General features: G+C 37.9%; 1 protein-coding gene across 2 annotated transcripts in view; it reads left to right on the top strand.

The window, feature by feature from the left end:
- The window catches only part of LOC139700341 (uncharacterized), a 42,326-nt gene that overhangs the window by 17,907 nt on the left and 4,541 nt on the right, over positions 1-19,878 (top strand). Inside the window, exons 2-4 of one of the 2 annotated variants that reach the window (XM_071598984.1) lie at positions 8,990-9,166; positions 15,658-15,757; positions 16,567-16,638. In XM_071598984.1, coding sequence (XP_071455085.1) covers positions 8,990-9,166; positions 15,658-15,757; positions 16,567-16,638 — 349 coding nt within the window. The remainder of the gene's footprint in view (positions 1-8,989; positions 9,167-15,657; positions 15,758-16,566; positions 16,639-19,878) is intronic. The other variant, XM_071598991.1, reaches the window with a different exon arrangement.

Genomic DNA, 19,878 nt, shown 5'->3' on the forward strand with positions numbered 1-19,878 from the left:
TAGGCTAAAATTCACCTTTTTCTCTGGCTGAGTTCGTAAATACACATTGGGCATCAATATAGTTTTTAAAATTATAGCTTTTATCATCTTGGCGAAAATTACACATCGATCTTCCTGAATAAAATATAAGTTCCCGCCATAGTAGTAGTATTTTATTCGATCTACGAGTCAAATTTACTGCCTCGTCATCAGAGGTGTAGAGAACATAAGTCACTTGTATACCCTATTCACCCGATAATGATGGATCGTCGAAATCTAGGTTGACATAAACAACCAATTATGGAAAATTGCTTTCATATCAGAGAGTGCCATTTCGTGAATCTAATTTGTAATTCCACGCAAATACATAATCAATTGCCGGTGGCTTTAACGATCTCTGCCACACGCTCGTGTCGGTTTGCGGAGAAGTTGCGGTGCGGTTGTCGATTGGTCTAATCGATCAAAATTACAAGGATGCAGTAACGCTAAAAAAAGTCAATGGGTAAAACTCATACATCGCCCTAAGGATACCATTTTTCCGGCCCATTCTGCGAATCCGGAAAACGTGTAGTATCAATAAAATATTGAAGCAAAGAAAAGCGCGGATGGAAATATTCGTGCTCATGGAAGGGTTTTGTGTTCACCAGGCATCCAGGGTAAGTTTCTGCGAAAGAAATAACTCGCACGTTTTCCCGTTTCCCATTTTTTTCGATATTCCATTCTCATTTTTCACCTTCGGATCGAAAGGAGTGTTGGAATGCTGTCCTTGTGCCGCCTGTTGAGCATACGAGTGAACGTCGAAAGGAATGGCATTATATTTAAGACGCGTTTGCTCCTTTTTAGTTTTCTTTTTTATTCTCCTCCTGAATGGAATCGATTCCCCTGTTGCGCTTTGCCGAAGCGCAACGTTTTATATTTGATGAATGGCGCCCTGATGACGCATGTGCCCGGCATAAGTTAAGAGGACATGTAGGGATGGTCGCTCTTCTTTGACGGGCAACTAGCCCGATAATACGAAGTTTATAATATCCATGTGTGGGTATGAATGTTTGTGTATGTGTATATAAAAATATATATATATATATATATATATATATATATATATATATATATATATATATATATATATATCCAAGCTTTAGTTTGTCAGTCAGCCAAGGGGCTGCAAGCATTGCTTAGTGAATTGGAAATTCAGTGCGACAGGTATGGAATGAGAATCAATATTAATAAAACAAAGGTTATGCGATTTTCTAGAAAGAAAAAGGCTAAGCTTAAAATTAAAATAGGAGGGCAAAAACTAGAGCAGGTAGAACAGTTTACGTATCTCGGTAATGTTTTGGACCAACACGGTCAAAGTAGTAGGGACGTAAGGAGAAGAATTGCGCTAGGCAAAGAGGCTTTCACAAGGAGGAGGTAGTTGATGATGGGGACGTTGAGTGAGGATGTTAAGAAAAGACTCGTAAAAACTTTGATATGGAGCGTAGCTATGTACGGCGCGGAAACGTGGTCATTGAAGCAGGAGGATAGACGTAGACTGGAGGCTTTTGAAATGTGGGTGTGGAGAAGAATGGAGAAGGTGAAATGGACAGAGAAGAAAACAAACGAGGAAGTACTTGGTATGGTGGGCGAAGAGAGGGGTTTGTTGGGAGCAATCCTATTGAGGCAGGAAAAGTGGATGAAGGGGGTATTGACCGGCAGTGGGATGTTGAAGACTGTAATAGAGGGGAGAATGTTAGGCAAACGAGGAAAGGGAAGGAACAGGATAGGGATGTTGGACGGGATGAAGGGAGGAAGAAAGTACTCAGAGATGAAGAGGGACCTGATATATAGTAGGATGATGGATTTTGTGTTTTGTTGGGAGTAATAAAATGTTTGTTTGGTAGTTAGGTAATATAAAGGCCTAGGATGATTAATCAGCGCGAGGAAGCGTATTGCATCTGGTTCCGTTAATCTCCCTACTGACTAAAAATCCAAATATACGCCAATGTAGTAACCCCACGGTGTCGATTACCATTCGTGACGGAGGTCCCAGAGTACTTTTCCTGGTGATGTTTTTCTACGCTCCCGGATAAAATCCGAAGTGTTTCTGGGTAATAGGGCGTTCTGACATCGAAATGTATCCATTCAATCTATGGCATCTAAAGTGAAAAGAATGTTCTCTTTGCTAAAATTTGCGCATCGTGAATTTTTTATTGCGCGGCATATCGTGTTTACGGTGGATATCAACAATAATGGACAACATTTGAGAGACGACAGGTATCAATCGAATACTTCCTTCGGAGATGTCGCTCTGAACTTTATAAGGTATCACGTGCCGCAGTGGGAAAGAGATCGATACGTCCTACTTAAATATATGGATTTGGCACTCAATTTAAGCCATGCCCCCGATCAGGGGTTTAACATCAAATGATGCCTTGGTGATGGTGGTTGCGTTTCGCGCCGTTGTTTACGGAGGATAAAATTGGAACCAAATGCAAAGAATTCCATTCGATCTTGACTCCTAGCAAGCAGGCTTGTGGCTTCATGTTTTGTGCTCAATGGGAATCTATTACCCTTTTTAATGGTTGAATTGCTGAAAAGGAACCAGTCAATGTCATAGGAACGAGTAATTTTTCCGACGATTCTCTTCTGGAGAACAACGTGAGTGGAAAATGGAAAAAGCCTAGCGCCTGATCTCCCCAGTTTTTTCTCCCTAAAATATATTCTTTCCGTTTTCATGCGGGGTAATTTAATATACATCAAGTAAGGTGTTGTGCAAAATAAATGCTTGTGTATGTGACTGGCGAGTGCATTATAATAGCAGTTTAGCATGGCGACGCCTAACTTGAGTTGGTTCCAAAGTTCGAAAGCAGTAAAGGCGTAAAATTGTTCCAAATAATACAGCGCTCAAGCCTGCCAAGTAGATTTTTCGCCTGCCTGTGGAGGACATGTGCAACAGGTTCCTTTTCCTATTTATGGGCTAGGGCTCTGGAAAAAGAATTGGAATATATGCATCTTCTTACTCGTGCTTCCCTTCCCTCATAGTTACACAAGTTTGATGAATCCGTATTCTTTTTACAAGAAAAAAAATCGCTGAGAGTTTTGTGGACGCTTATCTCCGATTAATTTCCCTTAAGGTAGAACAATTTCAAGTTCAAAGGGTTAATATGGCGCTTCAAGAATAAACGATGCATGCAGAATTGTGAAGGTAATTATTTTTTTTCTTTGAGAGGTTTGAATTTTGTTTATATTCTACCACGTTGGTCGGAGCTCGCACTAATTTGCAAATATCTCTTCTGTTTGAATTGATAATTCGCTTTTACAAACAGCCTCTGTGAAATTAGTCGATGATAAAACTGCTCAAGTTTAAAGACCACATTTATGACTGTAGCCACACTGAAAAATATGCAATTCAAAATATTTTTTAAATGCACGCACTTTGGCACAAATTCGGAGCAGTCGAAGTTCATCGAATTTCATTAAAATGCCGCGAGATAGCAAATACATAACCAAGATCGATAAGGTGATGGATTTTGAGTTATTTCTTTGCACATCGATTCAATGAAGAAGTTGAAAATAATCGACGTCAGAGTTGAGTCATCTCTTGTCAAGGGTCGTCATAGTATCAGCATCCATTTGGACGCGTATTGCGCGGCACCTTCAACAATCCCCTCACGACACGAAATTAGTGATAGGAATACCACCGAAAAATCCTCTAACATTGCCCCAGGGGGTTGAACTGCTGCACCTTCCTCCTCGCTTCCGACAAAGAATCTATAGTAGTTTTCGTTGTGATGAGACTTTAACTCTCATTTATTCAGACCGGGGCTGAACCCGGCGGCGGGGGGGTGACGTCCTCGCCTGCCATCTCAGAGGTCGAGGGTTCGGTTTCCACCAAGGTGGACTTTTCACCACCCAGGGCTTGGGTGTTGGTAATTGTCTTTTATGTGTTATGGAGGCCCAATAAATAAATAAAAAGTCAATAAATAAAAATAAAATAAATGCAATTATCTAATTAACGTTTCTTTCTGCATTCTTCCATTAAAGTTTTGGTTATTAGTCATTATTAATTAGTAATTATCAGTTATAATTATCTAATTAATGCATTTGGTAATTTTTATTTTGCCCAGGTATTTTTTCATAAACTGCTGTCAATTATGAGTAAATAATTCTAATGAAAGACCTCTACTTATTAAATAATATTACCTTCGGAACCCAAATAGCTACATCATTAGTCATTTAAAGCCAAGGCCGACAGTGGCAATTGGTCCAAAATCACATTTTTAACGACTGTTCTCTTAATTTTTCCCGTTTTAACATTAAAGAGTTGTGCTTGAAATAGACACATACCATTTAATACAGTAAATGGGGTCTAATTTGGACTGAATTAAATTTAGAAAATGACCATTCATAAAAGACTGGCATGGGTTAAAAAAATTTTACTTACCAGCATTTTGAACGTGAAATTATGTACTGGTTTTCGTAAATAAATGAATGCTGTATTTATTCGTAATCATGGTGACCAGACGTACCTTATGCTTCAAAAATATGTTTTGTATTCTACCATTTTGAGCCATTTTTTTTATTGAATCAGGTTATATCGTCCATCATTTTTTAGCCTCGCCTAGAAAGATAAAACCTCATGCCTCACAGTGCAACAAACACAATTCCGCACATATTTTATCTCCCGTTATTTCCTTAAACACCCCTATCCTTTTCTTCCCCTTAATTTACTTATCTTCACCGTCCTTCCCTAGATCACAATATTCAGCATTCCATCGCCAATGAAAATGCTTTCCGTCCTTATTCATTGTTTCTTTTGGACTTCTCTCGACGACGTTCTCTCCTCCCCGACTTGTTTCCTGCTCCTTCATTGATTTCCATCCGACCATTCTACTTCTTCACACCCACGTCTCAATCTTCGCCTGTCTTCTTCCTTTCTGAGCCGTGCAAAACGACGCTCTTGGCCAATTGTTTTATTAGTCTCATTTAAACCACCTAGATTAACGTTACTCTCATTAACTCCATCTTCCTTGTCAAATCTCTTTTGATACTCAATATTGCAATACCAAAAGCTTTGGGCGATTTAAGTGACCTTTCTTCCTTACTGATGGTGCGATCATTTCAAAAGCCCAACAATAAATACCTAGAGTTGCATTTAAGATACATCTAAACCAGAATTATGTAATTTAATCGCCCCAGTCTGTAAGCGCGAGAGACTTGATTTGAGAGACATTTGATTTCGTTCCGTTAACTAATGCTTTGTAGTACGCACGGAAGATCGATATTCAGAGCTTGCCTTTGGGGGAAAAAACTGGTTGCAAGTAGTTAAGAACGGAAGAAGAGCATGAACTTTGAGGCAAATTGGAAGACTTCAATTTCGAAATCACTTTTCTTCCCCTCGGGTATTCCAAGGAACTGCTGCGAGGGACTTCACCTGAGATATCCTAGCCACTCCCTTGGGAGCTCCAGCTTGGTCTAGTTTCTATAGTAACGGAAATATTGATTTTAGGCTGAGAATCTCGAGCAATTTTCAGCACGACTCGGCGACAGACTCACGCACACGACGTTCCTGGTGTATAGCCGAGATGCTTTAGGTTTTCAGAGAGGATTTTTAGCCCAAGAGTTCTGACGACTACGTTGTTGGTAAAATAGATTTTAAAAGCTGCAGGGAAAAGGTAGCCATGTTACTTCAAGTAGGCATTGAATTGAATCTAATTTTTTTACGGTGATTTGACTGCAATATTTCACTACGTTCGTATTTCAGTTGAAACTTTGGAAGTAGGAGGCAATGCATGTGCACCTTTCCCCAAACCTGTTTTCTTGGGAAGTCTTGACTGAAGACCCCACAAGCAAGCTTATCATTGTATATTCCTATCAGGGTTTCATAATCAGGATTGCATACTTTTTCTAAAATCTTCACGATTCGGACAGACTTTGTTTGTTTTCGTGACAATAAATGTTAACGCCGTGGATAGGTATGCTGGAGAGAGATAGATTGATGCAGCGGATAGTGTACTGGCTGACCCCATGAGGCATTTCATTAAGAGTAGGCTTATGCCGACGCTAGATTTTCTATTCATCCATTTTTCCCCTATTCTGGGAACATCACTACCTCTGCCAAATTCTCTACCTAACTGTACCTATTCCTAATGCAATAAAGCATGGTTTTCCGTTTTGGATTTAGATCAGGGAGACGTTTAGATTTTCAGCTCCTGTCGACTTAAGTCAGTTGTTTTCTGAAGTAAATGCGAGCTGATCCTGATCGAGCACCTGAGAGGAGATTAATGGCAAAACTGACGGAAACGATGCATGGCTTTCACGTTATCACTCGGGTGAAATATCCTAAATCTTCAAATTTCAACTTCCTACTCTGGAATAGGAACCTGCGCCCTCATCGTAAGAAGTCATTTCAATAGTCAGCCTTCAAAACCTTGACCGGCACTATATCATGTTTCGGTCGAACGCCGCACGCATAGATGAAATGATGAGTTTCATTGCTTCGGCTAGCACAACGGTGTTGACAGGCATGCTGCCTGTCAATACCGTTGATCTTATCTTAATATGCGCACGGATAACGTGCGGAAATTGTTTCGTGCCTCCCCGAGTTGTTTCACACCATACGAGCAACGCGCACGCGCGCGCGAAATTTCCACCATCACATCGTAAAATACATGCACGTGCTCTTCTGCTGCGTTTTCGCTGGTTGCCTTTGTGGAAGCAATCACCTTGCCGGAATATGGTGTCCAGATTCAGGGCGATCGTTACTAATCGCCCGTCGGGGCGAACGGAGCTTATGGCGTCTGATAATTCGGGAGCTTTCATCATTCCGTGTGTGTGTGTGTTAGGGGGTGGGGGGAGGGAGGAAAGTGGTCATCCGCCTCTTGACCTCACTGACCCATAAAATGTGTGCGCTCGATACCTTGGCGTGGGCGAACGTTGTAACCACGACGCCCGGAGAGATGCTAAATCCGTCATCCGGCCCGTCAAAGTTTACGGGGATAGACATTTATCCGCAAATAGTTTTTGAAGTCGCGATTACGTACATTATTTTTGTTCCGAAGACAGAGGAAATAAAGTTTGGACGAACTCACGAGAAGAATAATAGACGCAAACCACCAATACCCGGTGAACAATCCAGCGGGGTCATTCAAATATGAATAGAAAGACAAAATAAGAACAAAATATCAGAACATATTTTTAGAAGGAAATTCGTTTAGTTTCGCATGTGCCTGTTCCGAAAACGGAGAAAATTAAGTTCTGCCCTGCCTACCGGATGCAGAAAGATACAGGAATCCACAGAAACCCGTAAAAACACTCCTTGGAGTCATTTATGAAAGGAAAGAAAAAATAAATAGTGATCGTTTGAGAATATTTTTTGAAGACGAAAATTGCAGTGTTTTTTTGTTTTGAAAGCAGATAAAGTTCTACCGCGCTTACCGGATTCAAGCAGAAACACGAATTCACAAATACCCGGAAAAACATTCCACGGATCCATTTACGAATATCCGTACGTCCAGGTCACCGTAATCTACCGAGTGACGGTGTCTTCTATTGCCCTTGGCACTACACTCTACCCCACTCCATTATGTTAACTAATAAGACACACATTCTTTAACGCCATAATGTACCTGTATGTTACATTTATTTATCATTTACCTTTACTCGTCTCTATTACCCTTAATTTCATCCTATATGCTCATTCCTCTCCCTCCTCTCAATCTCACTTTCTCAGTTTCTACCTTTTATCACTATTTTTGGCAACCCGTCATTACCTCTTAGTACATATTTCCTGCATCCTTTATCCCGCCTTTTTCAGATTTTCCCCGATAGCTGTCTCTCTTCTCCCTGCCATTCCTTAAACTTTTTTTGGTTTCCTTTTCATCATTTGTATTATCTCCATTCTTCTCCACACATATGGAAAGCCGACCATCTACGTTCTTCTTGCCTCAGTGGCCAAGTTTCCAAGAAATCTGTACATCATCCACACATTAAGGTTTCCACTAGTTTTCCCTCCAAATATTTACTTTAGGTGCCTTTATCAAGAACCAAATCTTACGTCCGTCGTCAAGAATTACAAACATTTTTTTTGGATCCCTGCGAGTAAGGTCTATGTCAGTTCGATATTTTGGTTCCAATCAATTCACTTCCGGTTTTTCTGTGACCGCAAATTTTGAAAACGAATTTTAAAAGGTGTTTAATCATATCATAAAATCACTACATCAATTGTCATACGAGTATATTTCTCGATAGTGCGTATTCACCGGTGGGTTTCTTAACTTTTAATTCAAAGAATATAATGGGGGACATCGTGAAAATCCTCTTATATTCTATTTCTTTGCCATTTCACCCGAGGTGGATACTTATGAGAAATGTCGTGAAACTCTTGATACTTCCAACCAGAGTAATTCTGGTAATCTATAGGCTGTCCGTAAATTAAGGTTTTAGGAGATGTGCGAGCTATTGAAATAAGTTTTTGCAGAGGGAATTTTGGTTTGATATACGAAGAATCTTAATAGAGGATGAGAGGATGTCTTTTTGCATTATTTCACACCAATCGTTTATGAAAATAAAATGCAACTGTATTTGAACAACAAAGAAAACATTGTGCAGATTCTCAGTTAAGACACTAAAAACTTTCACCAAGTTTTAACTACCTGTTCCCAATCTCCTTCGCATACTATATATCCATTATTATATGATAAATGCAAGTTAGGTTATCAGGAACGCTAAAAATAAAGGTTCTTCTTTGACAACCGAAACATCTGATACCAGTGCATCAAACTTCTACAAAATGCAGTCTCTCCATGAAGTTCAATCCGTGAAGTTACACCTTGCCCAGGGATTATCGTTCCAATAAAGAACCTAAGGAAAAAAGATCGCAACCAGAAGGACCCCCGTCAGGAGCACGCTTACTTATTTTCGTGTGCCCTCATGTGTTTTTATTGAATCCTCTTGATTCATTTCTGTTGATGGAATTAATTCGATAAGCGCGCGGACTCTTTACTAATCCTCGCTCCATTGGCCGCAGACCTGGGCGGACATGAAGCGGGAGGCGAGGGAGAAGTTCGCACGGATGCGGTACGACCCCTCGAAGACGGCGGGACGCATCGGGAGCAACGAAGTGCTCAACAGCATCCAGCGGAGGATACTCGATCTCATTGGGAGCACGGAGCTGTGCAGGCCCGATCAGGTCCCGGAAATTGGGGTGAGTACCTACTTCTGGGGGAGAAAGAAATTCGAACTAAGGAAATGGGAGGGTGGGGTGGAGGGGGAATAAATCAAGAGACTTCCTTAGTAATGTATTTTAGAGATGGTTAAATATCGTTTTCATCAATTGCGAGTGTTTTGCATTTTTTCAACGGTACTGTATTATTATCAAACCAAACATGATAATACATGGATATTTCATAGAGTATCATCACCAGATACAGAAAAAGTAAGGGTCAGAATTACTGCAAGGGACGCTTGGGGAAAAATGTATTTTCTCACTTCTCACAATCATGCCACATATTTCAATGAGTATTAACAGGAGTTACGGGAGTGCTACAAAAAAATGAAAGCCAAAAATTATTTATCTATTACAAAGTCATATTTTTAACCATACTGTATTATTATTACTAACCTTGGAATGGTAAAGCACTCATATTTGATGAAAATCGTGTATCATCAGTAGTTACATCCAAATCGATACGCTAATAAGCATTTATTTCCTTCTGGACCATTCTTGGCTTGTCAGCTGATTCTTTTTCAACATCATAATTAAGCTTTTCAAACCTAGACAGTAATTGAAATAACCATCCTATTACACTTATTTTAACTTATCCCATTGATTGCAGGTTCTTTAAATCATCCCTAAAGTAGTAATATAGTTTTGGAACAAAAACCATAAATTACTCACAAACCTTAAAGCTATAAAACGTTGGAATTTTATTTATTTCTTGTTTGGATTATTCGCTATAAAACTTTTGTCTTTTTGTATTTATCGAAGAAGTATTATTCTGTATTCTTAGCATATTTAAATAACTTTTCTATAGATTGAACATTTAATTTTTTTAAATGAATACCTTTTGTAGCCATTCTAGTTATACTAAATTAGGTATATTTCATTATATTCAATATTCTTTTCTGGTTTACTTTAACCCCTCTTAGATATGCCCAGCATCATTTAGGAACTGTTAAGTAAATAATAATGAATTCCTAGGAAGATTTCCGTAGGAATACAGGGGAGTGCAGCTTAGATGCTTATTTGAATTTTATCGCAATGAAAACTAGCCCTGATTCCACTAAAGCATGGGTAGAACCCACAGATAATTTTGTTCCCCTTTAAGGATTGGGTTGATGTGGTGGCTGGTCCCGAGGGTCGGGATCGAGTCCCGGATGTGGCAAATTTTTTCATGGGTATCCCGATCCTTACCTGTGAGCGAGGCGGAGAGCATCTCAAGTGAAAAACGCCGTGAGTCGGATGAGTCATTAAAATGTATGAGACCTTGGTGTCTTTCATTAAGAGAGTAGACTAATGACGACGTATAGGGTTTCTCTTCATCCCTTCTCCCCCTATTCGCAGAAACTCTTGCCTCTAACGGATTACCCACCTATCCCTTAATGGAGCAGGCGACCTCAGCCATCGCTCGACTCTCCTAAGAACTAGTACTACCCGAAGCACGGCTTCTAATGCCCTGCGTTCCTTTTTCCTTCTAAAGACTCTGCATTTTTCCTCGAAGACGTTCAGATAAGACGCGCATAAACGGAAATGGGCCAATCGGGGCTCGTAATGATATCAGAGCCACGAGTGTAAGCTCATGGAGGTACCAATAGGGACCCCTATTGCTTTAGATTGTGGGATGAAAGCTTTTTTTATCCCTCGTGGAAGTTAGAAGATTTCCGTATTCTCGTGTTTATCACTCGTAGGGGCTTGCTTGACAAGGAAATAAAGTAATAATAATAGCTATGAGGGGGGGGGGGGCAACTGAAACCTTAAATAATTTGCTCCATTGGGAATAGGGGGAAAATTTGTTAGAGGCAGGGTTTTCAGGGAGTGGGGGAAGAAATAGTGGAGGGAAACTGAGCAACGGGTCATTATTCTGCTTAAAAATAAGTAGGCCACACGCAATTATAAACGTCCTACCCGACGGACAGCGTGTGCATAACACCTCAAGTAGAGATCGGGATAATAATGAACGATTCTACACCTGCGAGATTATAAACCTTGCCCCACTGGGTGGGAGGCTAGTATATTAACCCTTGAAACTACACGTTCTCAAAAGGTGAAAAGTAACATCTGAGCACTCGAATCCCGCGTAAATGAAATTTTCAATAATCTCATTTTGCATTGAATCTGAAACAAGTAAAAGAACTGTACTCACATGCGGTTCTCCCAGTATATACCTAATAATTATTTTTCATTGACCTATATTATTCATAATGCACGAACACCAGCATCTTAATGCAAAACCACAAGGGTGTGTGGTGGGGAGTGATGCAACACCAGACATGCCACATCCAAAATTAAGTTTTCCTTAACTTTTATACATATATATACACATACATAAAGGCTCATATACATGTAAATATGAGCTTATATATATATATATACATATATATATATATATACATATATATATATATATATATACATATATGTGTTTATATATATATATATATATATATATATATATATATATATATATATATATATATATATACACACACATACATAAAGGCTCATATACATGTAGATATGAGTTCGTTTGAAATACGAGGCTCGAACTCGTAATTTAACCAACTAGGCAATGATAACTAAAGTTGCATGAACTACAGAATATAAGCATTAAATACTTCCCTATAAATGAACTGCTAGCAATGATGAGGGCAATGAACCAAGGTTAGTCGAAATAATGATTGTATACTCCTCTTCTTAGACGAAAAAAAAAGAAAAAAACTCCTATCATCCTAGGGCAGTCGCTTATAGTTTTTCTGATCCCGCGTATTTCATGGACAAAATGGCATCTGCAATCTGCCGGCGCTATACTTGATCTCTATATTCTCACTGTGCTGTGATATCTCCTGTCGTAGTGTAATGGGGCTAATGGCAATTTTCACGAAGTTCAAACTTCACGCTAACTAAATTTACACGGACATTCATTCTGAAAACAATTTTGATTGTATTACCATATTATGTTCTTGATTTTCTTTTCTCTTCCCTCCAACCCTTTCATTTTATCTTCTCGACGATAGAATTGAAAGTAAAAAGTACCCTCTCACATTCAAAATTTATTTGAGAGTTCTTTGAGTTGAATTTCGCTCTGCCTAGATATTGATATTCGATGATTGTTAGTTTAAAGCAGCGGAAAGCCAGCCAGTCACAGTTCGCGGATGACTGAACTCTCATTTTTTAATCTCTGGGACCACATAATTGAATCCGTTTTTGAAAAGGAAAACAAAAAAGGCTATCTATAAAAAAAATCATGCTCAATAAAGTTTATTTTTATTAATAATTATTTAATATACTTTTTTCATTTATTACGGAAATTATTAAAGCTTCTCTAATATTTACAAGATTGTTGTGATATTTGTTGCTGCTTGCTTGAAATTTCTCCACCATCCGTCGAAATTTTCTGGTTGACCACCGGTTGGTGATCGCTGATGTAAAAGATGTATGGTGGATCAGAAGGAAGGGGAGGGATTATGGGTGTCTATTTCTAACTGAGGCAATTGAGGGAGGTAGCTGCGGCAAAGGTACAATGGACACTTCCGTTGAAAACGTTTCGGGCTAAGTATCTTGCGTCCTTTTCGGCAGTTTTCAATTAGTACCGGAACCGTAAATGCACCACCGGGCGATGAAATTTCTTTGAGAAGGGCGGCCAACTACCGCCAAGGTAGGTTGGGATTCTCTAAAAGAAGCTTTTTTATTCCAAAGTAAGATTAAAGCAAAGGATTTTTAATGAATCAATGAACGTGAACTCTTTTGACAGCAAAAGAGCCCTCGGTAAAAAGCTGGCATCCAATCAGACATGAAAGCTTTCCGCGGAACTTATTTCTTGGTAATTTTCCGTAAAATAATTTCTTTAAGATTTAGGTGATTAGCCCGGGGCTGGTGTTTTTTTTTACAATAAGGTTAATGCTGGTGAAACTAGCTGCCAAATAAATGAAAATATTGAAATAATGCTGATCGAGGCAATTAAGTGTCAAAAATATTAGTAGAATTAATTTCTTTTGTGACACTTAACCGTAAATACTGATAATCGTTAGTTATGGACGATATGTAATGATCATGAGTGCGTGTGAAACAGCATTGTGTACACAAAATATTTCACTTTACCTCAAGACCCGATTCACATTTTTATTAATTTTGATAAATAATTTATTGCGAAATTTAATTGATTTTCACTCAAACTATTTGGCACCGGCATCAAAGAATATTATCAAAACGAGTTTGAAATGTTTCAAATTATTTAATTAAAATTTGTCATTCATTGGATAGTGCGGACTACCTAACATCTGGTGTGAGGTCAGTGATCGCTAGCCTGATTCTTCATGATGGCTTAGCTTTAATTTACTCGAGAACTAAATCGGAAGATGTGCCTTTGATAAGCGAATCATTTAGTAGGAATCAGCTGAAAGTCAAAAGGAATCACACGGGAAGTCTAGGCAGCAGCTACTTCTAAAATAATCACTTGCTCATTTAAGTATTATCTATTTCAATGAAATATCACTAAAATATAAATATCGAACATGTCAGTTACGCGTATTAATATGTGAGTTGTTCAAGTTTATTTAAGAAGCTGGATCAACTGGGAATCTGGCCAGGGACCAGAATAATAGGTTGGTGAAAGACTAGTCGATTTACTGGTTATTGTTTTGGCTTCTCGAACGTTGACAGTCTCTATATTTCTTAAATATTATCGAATTTGAATTCCTAGGTGTGTCCAAAAATAGTCATTCAGATGTCTTGACTCCTTAGTACTTCAGGCATCATTTAAAATATTGGGGGATCGAGATGGTGCGGGGGCTAACGTACTGGCCTCCCACCATGAGGGCGCGGGTTCAAATCCCGGCGGTGTTGAATATTTTTCAGAGGTATCTCGATCCCTACTTGAGGTGCTTTGTGGAGGGCACTTTGAGTGAGTACGCCGTCCGTCGGATGGGACGTTAAACTGCGGACCCCTTGGCGCCTTTCGTAAAGAGTAGGCTAATGCCGACGCCGGGTTTCTCTCCACCCTTCATCCTTTCCTATCCATCCCCTATGGCGCAAATGACCTTAGCTGTCGGTCGCCTCCCCTCAAAACTGCTACTACTTTAAAATATTTCACCTGGGAGATGATCAAAACTAAGAAAGTGGAATTCCAAGAGTTAATTTAAAATACTAGTGTCACTTCACTACTGGTATTCGTTAGAATTTCCCGAAGACGAATTTTTTTCATTTTAAAGAGATGAGCATCTCAAACATAGAATCAGCAATTCATCTGTGGAAACAAAAATTGTAAGTTTATTATGAGATATGGTTGTGTTTAATTTATGAGATTTTTAAGACTTTAGGGAGAAAAAATATTTTAATTTCTGTATTGATTTAATGGCTAAAAAATCATCGTCAATATTGGTGAGTAATATTTGGAGCGAAAGACTAATCCTCCTTGAGGAAGTACTAAGATACTGACGCTTTTGATCTTAAAATTACGCCTAGTTAACCGTCGCAGTATGTGTGTCAGTAATAATAACTGAATCAAGTCTGTCAATCACCTAATGAAAACGTTATTTCTACTGGGATTTTAAAGGTACAATAGTGATGTTGAATTGCCTGAGATTATAAAAATGCCTTGTATAACTTTAATCCACGATAAACATGAGTGCAAAAAGTTCGATCCTTATCTAAATGAAAACTTTAAACAGTAGGTAATTTTGTCCACTTACTGCTGAATAATACCATTATTAGGGATCTCGTTTATTGACCGTATTACGTGCCTTTAAAATCGATCCACTTTATCAACGCACCATGAAAATTCTCCCTAAATCTGTTCTCTTTCTTAACCTTATATATTTTGGTTTTATTTAAGAGATAGTATCTAGGGTTATTATCTTGAACAATGTTTCACATGAACGAGAGTTGTAATTAAAATATTGCGTCCTTGTCCAACTTCATGCGCATTACACTTCCGCCTTTGTAGAAACGAGAGAAGCTCCGATTATTCAAGTGATTAGGAAATCCAAAATTTCGCTAGCACGGGGGTTGCCTCTGGTATCTAAGCTGAAGTTGTCATCACAACGGAGGATTAATAATTCCGGGTTAACGTATTTGGGGAAAAAATCAAAACTCACAGATTTCTAACAAAGTAATATTTTCTGATACCCCTATTAATTATTTTTGTACATTCCAATTTTTTACGTTACATCAGATTTGCTTTCCAAAATTTTAACGTAAATATTTCGTCATCGGCAGAGTTAGTCCTCAACAATTTTTCTTTCAATAAAAAATAAGCAAGTAAATATATTTTGATTCCGGTAACAATGAATAAATATATGTAAACATATATATATATATATATATATATATATATATATATATATATATATATATATATATATATATATATATATATATATATATATATATATATTTATTTATTTATTTATTTACATGCGTGCTGAGTGCTGGAGGTTTCATACCATTCCTCTAATTCAGATATTTTTATTGTTTCACAGCAGTTCACGTGCAAAGAGGAGGAGGAAGAAGAAAATATGACGGTGGAAGTTCCTTTTGGGTCAGACAACATTCCGTGCTTGGAAGTGACCGCACCTAATTGTGAGTTTATAAGATACAAATTCTCCCCCCCTCTTTAAAATTGTCTATTAGGAAGGATATCAATTCGAAAACGGGTACGTGAGGAAATTGACTGTATAGGATTACATTTTTTGTACACCTCCTCAAGTGAAAGGGTTTACCTTTTAATTATGAAAATATATTCATAAACTGTAATTCCAAAAGAAGAGTAGCAGTGAATACTACTTTGTATTCTTTTTTGGCCTAGAATCACTGGTGGTTTGCTGTTTTATTTCTTAATGAAATTAACGTTTAAAGATGTAAAATTACCGAGGGAAATTTACTGAGCGTTATCCTGATTGTTCCTGAGAATTAAATAAGGTGTATAAAGTGTGACTTACACTTTGGGCATCAAAGTTCTTTACATAAAAAAATAGCTATGGAAGCTTATTTAAATCCAACATAATTAATATACATATAAGAATAATATTCTTATATGTACATTAATTAAGACATTTAAACAAAAAATTCAAAGAAAGGACACTCACAAATGTAGTTTTGACGGCACGCTCGTCATTATCAGAATTATTTGATTTCTATTTTTTTGTGTATATTTATACATAATATATATATTTATAATTTCATATATATACACAAATATATGTATATATATAGTATATATACTAATTACATGCACATTATATGTATATATATATATTCTGTTTGTTTTTATGGACACGTATTAATTGTGAGATTTATTTTTAATTTTACTTCAGTTATTTTGGAATGTGAAATCATTTGAAGTGGTTTGGTGGAATCGACGGTTACTTACTATTTTTCTTTCTTTGCAGGTGTTCTAGAAATAGATAATGTTACCACAGAAATGAGCCTTCCGAATTCGAGGCTGCAGGATACACCCATAGGTAATGTGTCCAAACGAATGTCTTAGATTTTTTTTCATTTGATAAATTAGTAATGTGTCAATGTTTCTCCATGTATTCGATATATTTAACCACCGCCTCAAATCCGCGGTTGGCAAAGCCGTGTTTGGCCAGGAGATTGCTATGTTTTAGTCGTGTTTATAGCCTCTTTTTAAGCGATAATTTAATTTTCGAACGACGTAGATGTCGACGTTATGGCGTGAATTAACCCGTATTCTTATCATACATTTTTCATAAGGTGATGGTGGTTTCATACATCGCCTTTGAGATTCTAATTTTTGCCTTAAAAAATTCTGCCGATGATTCACTCAAAATTGGACTCCATTATTTTGACGGGACGTGAATTTTTGAGACTTAATTGCCGTATAAGGCTCAACAGGTTTTCGCTGTCGTCCAGCGTCAAGGCTATCATAAAAAAGAGCTCGATTACCTCGCTTCGCCAGTATTTCAGTTGATTTTTTAAAGGTTCTGACGATCCTTTACGGCGGTGTTTACATTCTCTCGTTATTTACATAGTTTCTAATAGCGCATAAAAGGCGTACTTGGCAAAGAGAAACCAAATTAAAGGTAGCTCAGAGCATAAATAGTAGGTTTTATAATATTTCAGTGAGTCTGCTGCTCTGACGATCATTTAGCCCAATGTCGATCTTCAATCACTTAATCGGCAGTCGTTAGTTATACTTACAATTGAACCCAATTAAAAATTAGTCAATGATATTTATTGATCTTTTTGATTTGTGATCACGTTGCTTGTAGATAATGCGGTGATATGATCGCGGATTTGATCTGTTGATCCTCCTTGGTGGGACGTGCTAAAGATTTAATCAGTAAATCAGTAAATGTTCCAACTTTAGTCATTACCATGCTTCAATGAATTCTTTCTCTTCGAAGGCAATTAAAAGTGGCAGGTGATAACAGCCCGTTTCTTTCCAAGTCGGCCATCGTAATGGTGCGGAAGAATCATCAAGATATGCGTGAAAGCCTGAATTTATCTTAAATATAAACTGAAGAGAATCAAGCGTAACTCTGGGGAAATAATGAACATCCATAGCTAAAATATAACTTTGCATTTGCCACACTTTGTCATACTTGACACAATGTGTTTTACAACACCGCCGAAGTTTTATGGAATGGCAGTATTTGGAATTCATTTTTATGTAGCCCTTGGATGAGATGGGAGGGAAAAAGGGAGAAAATGTAAGGCGAGAAATGCTCTAAAAAATTGGAATATTACGTAATGGATGAGGATAAATGGATAAAGAACGTACTACGGCCGAGTGCATGGAAAGAATGTAAAACCCAAAGCCGTACACTTAAGGGCACTTATAGGTGGAATAAAGAAGGGGGTGGGAAAGTTATTGTTTGGCGGGAAGCCCGATGCCAGTGACCCGTCACTCAAACAAATGAAAAATTAAAATAAATAGTTCTACCAATTACTCCCTTGATCAGGTATTTGCACGCCAAATTGACCTTCACAAGTCGCAACCACACACACACGCACACATTTAATTTTTCATTTGTTTGAGTGACGGGTCACTGGCATCGGGCTTCCCGCCAAACAATAACTTTCCCACCCCCTTCTTTATTCCACCTATAAGTGCCCTTAAGTGTACGGCTTTGGGTTTTACATTCTTTCCATGGATGAGGATGTTTCTTAAAAATATTTATCCTAACAAATTCTCCGGGCCAGATTAAACACCAAATCGTATATATAAGGAATTAGCGTCGGAAATTGCGCCGTATCTGGATATCATTTTTAAAAAGTTCCTATTAGATTACGAGGCTTCCAGTTCCTGGGAAACGAATAATGAAGTACATAAATTTAAAAGTAAAAACAGGGAGGAACCTTGGATTGACAGATCTATTTCCCTCGCGTCCATATCATAAAGGCCATGGAAATCAACCTACAATTGTTAGTACAATGATGGGATAACTCGACAGTAAATAGTTATTGATGCAAAAACAGCACGGTTTTCAGAAGTATAGATCCTTTCAGAAACAATTTTCACGCTTATGTCATAATATTCTTGGTTCGGGAGATATAAATGATTTTTTATTTTAATTATTTCTTTTTTAGTATCCTGCAAGCCTCCACTAGGGTGTGTGGCAGGGGGTGAATACACAACAGACTAATTTTGACCCGATTTTTCCCCCCTAGCGCGGTCGGACAGCGTTATTCTGATCTCTTATCGTTCGTAGAAACAATGAAATCTGAAACCTTTTTCTTCAACGCATAATATCTCTAATTTTATTGGTATGATCTCGCCTTCCGTTGTACGATTGATGTAATGATAAATTTTCAACATCATTATCTGTATGTCCTTCAAATTTATGCAGAATATATTATCTGTAATTTAACCTTCGCTCCGTGAGTGATTCCCAGCCTAGCTGCTCCAATATTTTGGATACGCTACTAAGTTTATCATAACAACGTTTTACAAATCTAGCTCCTCTACACTGCACGCGATCCAGTTCGGCAATCAATCCAACTTCGTGAGAATACCATTTACTTGCAGTATATTCTAAAGTAGACCTGACCAGCGAAACATAATATTTCTCTTTGACTTTTTCATTACAATTGCCCATCAATCTTCTAATAAAACCTAATTTTTGTTAGCTTGTCGACATGTTACATTCTTTTTCAACATCATTGCTAAAGAGGCATTCTTCCAATTTATGCTTTAATCTGTAATATGTATAACTGTTCCGGTGGACGCAAGTTTTCTAGTTTTCTAGACTTTAAGGAAACCTTCGACGAAATATCTCTAATTAAACTACTCATAAGGCTTGAAGGTAATGTCATAGATAACAAAATCCTTTGCTGCATTAAAGACTTTTTGATTGGTCGCGTGCAAAGAGTATTCATGGATGGTGTTTGCTCTAATGCAGCAGAAGTAACTTCAGGGGTCCCCCAGGGAAATATTATCGGACATCTTTTATTCCTTATTTACGGTAACGACATTATCTCCATGGTTAATAGTAATATACAAGTATTTTCCGATAATGCAGTATTTTACTGATATATCCTTAGCCATGAGGATAAAGTATCTTAAGCAAATGTCCTTTATACGATTCGACAATAGTACGGTGCTTGTCCATTAAAATTAATAAGTGCGTACAAATGAATTTTCGGCGTATGAATAGTTGCTCCCAGAACGCTTAATGCATCAGAAATCCCGAATTAGAAATTGCAGACTCAATTAGATATTTAGGTATTACTCT

This window comes from Hetaerina americana, unplaced genomic scaffold (genome assembly GCF_022747635.1).
Source record: "Hetaerina americana unplaced genomic scaffold, ioHetAmer1.1.p SCAF_1, whole genome shotgun sequence".
Lineage (NCBI taxonomy): Eukaryota > Metazoa > Arthropoda > Insecta > Odonata > Calopterygidae > Hetaerina > Hetaerina americana.